This window comes from Hypomesus nipponensis, chromosome 26 (genome assembly GCF_054491055.1).
Source record: "Hypomesus nipponensis isolate SF chromosome 26, ASM5449105v1, whole genome shotgun sequence".
In the NCBI taxonomy this organism is placed as follows: Eukaryota; Metazoa; Chordata; class Actinopteri; order Osmeriformes; family Osmeridae; genus Hypomesus; species Hypomesus nipponensis.
Window position 1 is genome coordinate 1,325,685 of NC_140386.1, and position 6,000 is coordinate 1,331,684.

The following is a 6,000-nucleotide window of genomic DNA, read 5'->3' on the forward strand; positions in this document are numbered from 1 at the left end:
TGCCAATAAATTTGTGACTACAAGCCCCTTTCATCCATGAGCCTGAATAGCTTCAACGGACCAACAATCATGTATTTTTGCTCTAGTGCGATCGAATCCCACTTCATGCCAGCTTGCAACTGTTTTATTTTCTTAGCCTACAGCAGCAAATATGAGATGCGACTTGAAATTTGCCAATAATGTTGAATTTGTGACGAATCTGGTGATAGAGGCCAACGGCAGCTGCTGTTAGTTGAACGCACAGCTCGCATGCTTACAAAAACCAGGTAGTCTGGAAACCAGGGCGATAACACCGCGGGTGTCCAGCACCTGTGCTAAGGGGACAGCTGTAGAGCTACCTGTATAGGGGGTGGCATCGCACTGCCGAAAAGCATACAATGTAGACAAGCTTTGCCCACAATGTCTGTGTTGTCTATGCCTTTTTATCATTGGTTCCCAATGGGAGTGATGGCGGTGACCTATAGTAGCCTACGTGTGAGGACTTGGTCTTTGATAGCTCAGCTGCGATGTAGCGCTGAAGTTACCTTGTAAACATTGCTTTAGCTCGTGTGACGTGTAACTCGTCTGCAAAGCTAACCATCACTGCCACCACTACGTCTTCCTAGGTGGTATTTACGACTTCAATATCGATGTACTGTGTAGAGCTCTTATCCGCCCAAGTACCTCTACAAAGTCTACAATGTCTGCTAAAATAATACATCCTGACAAGCCATGCTGATCAATTTGATCTATAAGGCCAGCATGCAATTTCTGACTAATGTCTTCCATAATCTACCAAATCTAGGTGTCCCTATCTGCCTTTGATCTTGTGTGGAGCTGCGTTTGTCTGAAGACAACCACGCCCCTCTTCTTTGCATGTGAGATCGGAAATCAATACAGCACAGAAATAAATGTGGTGTGGAAATAAATGTGGAAATAAATGTGGTGTGTAAAAGTCTCAAAAAATAAATAAATGTGGCATTAGGAAACAAAAGTCCCATGAAATAAATAAATTTTGTCTTTGCAAAAACGTCATTTTGAAATAAATGATGTCGGTAAATGGATTCAGCTATATCATTATATAATGCTATATTTATATATTTATTGCCATCTTTTTTTTTTTTTTCATAGCTATATTTATGTATGTATGTATGTATGTATTTATCATTTATTTACCTATTTATTTAATTTTGACTAACTTGGTGTTCCATACTTTTGGAAACAGTAAGTACATCTACTTTCGGAAACAGTAGTCTACTATTTCTCTGAAGCGTTAGCATCATGACATAAGCCTCTGTTGCCAGGGCAACACATACTACAGCGGTCTATGATGCGTCTGTTTTCAATCGTTAAAATAAACATTCCTCGCAAAAAACATTTTCGTTGTAGGATTTATTATGACATTAGATTAGAAGTAAACCATTTTTTGGTGAAATTATCATTACTTGTGGTTCAGTGGCAGCTGCTGGTCTTTCAAATAGGGGAAGCTCATTTTTGGCCTACATCATATACATTTCTATTTATTTTGCTAGTTCACTGGCTAGTTCACCCCTACAACACTTGCCTAGACTACTGTATGAATGAATGAATGAATGATCTAACGAAATATTAAACTAAGGAAATGTGGGAATTAGGTTAAACTGAAACAAGGAATGTGGTGTATAGTTGTATGAAATGTATGATGAAAATTGGCTTGCAATTTCGCCAAGCAAATACCAAGAAATAGGTAGCAACAGTTTGTCTTTCGACTACACTTGCCAAATCTGCAATGGGACTGAGCTCGAATAGCTTCGGCGACTTTTTATAGTACAAAATCGCTGTCACTCACAAGGAGATGCGGTCTTTCGACAGACCCTCCAATCATCACGCAGAAGCCCGGCGTCCAGGCCAGCCCACTTCTCCCTTCATGTAGCTGATTCTGAACGAACTAGTCTTCGAGATGAACGTGTTCTAACGCATTTAAAATGTTAACACAATAGTAAATATTTGACCATTATTTTTTAGACAGGAAGCTCTTAGAAAGAAATCGCCACTGCTGTGGTTTCAAACCAGTGTAGCTCACTGCAATGCTGTATGCGATACACACTAGAAAGAAAAACAACTCCACAGCTGTTGAGGAAGCCAAACGGTGACAGAACATGTTCGGCACTCCCCTACTTGAATCAAAAGTCTTTCAATAGGTGAAACTATCTAACTACTAACCTGAAATTCATTGCCACAGCCTAAACTTTGTCAATCTGTTCATGAAAAAAATAAAAATAAATCAGCCTACTAAACTACAACGGAACGTTAAATCGAATTCGACAATGCAATCGCTACCAAGACGAACACAGCAGTAGTAACAGTGGTACAATTTACTGGGGTCAGCTTCTCCATGCAGGGCTCTAAACTGAGACCCAATGGTCACATTTTGCATTGTTACTGACAATGATCGCTACCAGTGAACGAGAATGATTGATTTTCCCCTAAATAAATGTCAAGCTTATTTCGTTTTTGGGGGCATATTTTCAGTTAGCAGATGGTACTGTTTGAATCCTGATTCCATCTGAGATACTGCCGGTGACAACGTTGTTAGAATAAGCTTCAAAGGGGATTCTTTATTAATGAATGAATGCAATATGAGTAGGCTAAATGCCTGAAAATATCACTAGAAAGGAAAAACTTAAGGGACGTTTAAGTCATAGAGATTAGGACAATTTTTACACAGGATTTCCCAATTTATTCATTTTGATTCAACTATGAGGCTGCTATATAGCCGATCACCATTCCCTCTTGCAGGGGAAATGAGAAGACAACTGTTTCACTCTACACTTCACTCTTAGTATTTTGGGTTGTAAATGAGCAGCAACAAATGTATGCTTTTAAATCTATGTAATCTTTATAAATAATAAGTTTTATATAAAATATACAGAAATATCAGTTGTAAAAATGTCAGTAAAAAACGGACCCCTCTGCAATCGACAGAAGCACACCCCACAAATTCCCCAGAAATTGTACCCTCTTTAGTTCAAGTTGATTTTCAATTTTTATTGTCAGTATAACTTCCACATCAAAGCTGTTGATCAAACCGAGACCAACTGTATATTCAAAGTTCCCAGCATTACTGTTTAAGGTGTCAATGCATCACTCATCAGTGGTGATCCCTTCCTCCTTTCCTCCCTCCTAAACACCCCTTTGAGCAACTATTTCATGGAAAGTACAAATATTTCATAAGAAATTAGATGTATTAGTTAATTTAATATGAATTAATTTGTAATGATATGAATTTAAATGAGCTTTGCATGTATTTGACAATTCTAATTAGTGCCATTCCTAATCCTACTAAAGTTGGTGTGGAGATACCTTTCGGTCAGAAACCACTGGCACCTTGGAAGATGACAGCATGAGAGGTTTGAGTTTGCCTTGGCTCCAGTGACCCAGAAAGTTCTCTGCCAAGATCTTGTGTCTTTGAAGTTGCAGCTCTGCACTGAGGTACCTTTCCCGCACCATCTCAGTTACTTGCCTAAAAATAAATTACAAGCATTTATGCAACACAAAGAGAAGCACACTTTAACATAACCCTAATTACTCTACCCATGAGTACACACAAGAGTACAAAAAAAAACTTAAGCAGATAGGCCTTTGTCAAAACCGTTTGTGATAAAGCTATCTTTACCTGTGCTGGAATCTGAGTATCTTCATCCCATGGGCCTGTCTCTCCACTATTAGGTCTCCTAGGTCATGTCTGAGACGAGCCCATAGTAGAAAAGGCAGGCGGATGACTTTGTTGTTAAGCGGGAGAAAGTGCCGATAAATTTCATCTAGGACATTGTCATCAAGTGACAGGATGTCCTGAAGTTCTGCCTCTGACAGACCATTCCTAATAAATTGAAATAACAGGATTGCTGCTTTAATCAATTAAAATGTCCCATTCTAATAGATTTAGGAATGTCAATTATCCAAATATAAAATACAATATTTTACATTTAGTGTGTTTTCCTACCTTGCTGAAATTATGTATCCTAAGGTAGCACTAACAAGTTGCTTTCCATGCCTCTCCTCCAGACCAAGAAACACATTTGACATCACTTCCTGTGGGTTACTATAGAGATTTTGCTCTGTCAAAGGCTTATAAGATGGCCATCGTTTAGCAACCTCAAGTATCAGCATCAGCTGCAGGGGTTTGCCACACTTTTCAAAGCTACAAAGTACTGCCTCTCTCTGTTGTGGGGTCAGGGTTCGTTGCAAAGCTCTCATGTAGGTGTCCAAGATATCTTCAGCTTCAGTAAATAACAGTGGTTCTACCTCAAAGAAAATGGCCTCATTCATTTTGAGAAGATCAAGGGAATTTTGATTTGTAGTGGAGACCACCAAATGAACATGGGGTGGGATGTCTTTGGGTAACCAATACAGTTTGTGAGGATGGTTGACATCAGACAGTTGGTCCAGGGAGTCAAGTATGAGAAGCAACGTGTTGCCTTGTTGGGAAACCTTGTCTAAAAGAAAGTGGAAGAATAGTACCAGCTCCTGATGTATATCGGCAATTTGTGGTTTTGGCTGTGGCAAACTGAAGGCTGTGCAAATCTGGATACAGATGCTATGGAGGACATAATCCACATCTGGTGTGGGTGGATGCCCCATGCCTATAAACCTGAATACCACAACAGCCCCGGGGTCCAAGACATTGCGCATCTCCTGCACTAACTTACAAAGAAATGCTGTCTTGCCCACCCCTACATCTCCATGGACAACTAATGGTCCGTGGTATGTGTTGCTTGATTCCCACATGGCCAGGCACATCTTACCCAGAAGCCCCTCCCTGCCACAGAACCTAGCACATATAGCATTGCACAATGCTGTATGACAATAAATGTCCTCAATCACCCAGGTCCAGTTTACCTCAGCTTTTCCCATGATCCTCTCCCCATTAACCCTTTTCCCTTCCACTCCCAGACCCCCTGAAGACCAGGTCTCACTTGAGACGCTTTTCTTGATTTGGCAGACAAACTGCTCACACATGCTGTCGAGGTAAAGGGAATGCTCCTTATGTTTAGAGTCAATGGCACCCTTGTTCAGCTCCACACAGTGCAAGTTGATGATGCCTGTCAAAGAAGCATAGAGGCGAGACTTGAGGACTGCAAGAAGGTCCTGGGCTTCTGTGTCCAATAGACCATCTGGGGTCACGTCTAAATATTGGGACAGATGTTTGGGCCTCGCTTCCTTAATGTGCTTACTAGGGAGCTCCCGCACAAATAGAATGGCTGAAGTGCTACTGTCCTGCCCTCTGAGACCCTCTTCAATCTCAGTTTCTGTTTCTGGAAAAGAGAGACAATGTATACAATTGGTTTATTAAATACTAGCATACTGTATACAGCACAAATTAAAATCTAGAGCTAATAACCTGAAATGAGTCATGCTTAGTCAAGAGAAAGTATGGTCCTCACAGAAAAACTTTTTCAAAATATTCAGAGACTAACCCGATCTGAAGAAATGATGTTTCTGCTCAGTCATGATATCCCCATCTTTCTCAGCCTGTATGGCAGCAGTGCGTAGGAGTTGCAATAGTTGGCTCTCTATGTGGCGCCAGGAAGATATATCTTTGTCCCGCTGCTGCTTACTCTCAGGTCCCAGGTCTTTGTAGTGTGTTAAATTGTTTGTTATTGGCTGAAGTACATATTCGGGTGGGAGGGCATTGTTATCTTTGAAGAACCATTGGTTTAGTAGTTTCAGCCCTTCTTGATCCCTTGATACTTTTGACAAGAGCATCTCAAATGTTTTTTCTGGGATGACACGAGGAATAGAACGATGTCCATACTTGTTCCCGAGCAGAGCCTTTATAAACAAGAAAACCGCCCACAAAAGACTAATCTGTTAAAATCCCAAGGAAACTTTAACTCGTCATTAACAATTCTATGAACTGAATACTCACTATGAAACTTGGACCAGCTGACAGTTGCTTGCAAACCTCAATCTCCCTGAGGCACAATTCTGTGGTCATGTGGTCGGTTGAGATAGTGTCCAGGACTCCCCATTCCATATCAA

General features: G+C 40.6%; 1 protein-coding gene across 1 annotated transcript in view; it reads right to left on the reverse strand.

The window, feature by feature from the left end:
- nwd1 (NACHT and WD repeat domain containing 1) overlaps positions 1-6,000 on the reverse strand; it is a 53,957-nt gene extending 47,957 nt beyond the window's left edge. The window contains exons 1-5 of the mRNA XM_084692278.1: positions 5,888-6,000; positions 5,436-5,790; positions 3,962-5,273; positions 3,635-3,838; positions 3,322-3,481 (exon numbers count right to left, since the gene is read on the reverse strand). Of these exons, the coding sequence (XP_084548404.1) occupies positions 3,322-3,481; positions 3,635-3,838; positions 3,962-5,273; positions 5,436-5,790; positions 5,888-5,995 (2,139 nt within the window). The 5' untranslated portion in view covers positions 5,996-6,000. The remainder of the gene's footprint in view (positions 1-3,321; positions 3,482-3,634; positions 3,839-3,961; positions 5,274-5,435; positions 5,791-5,887) is intronic.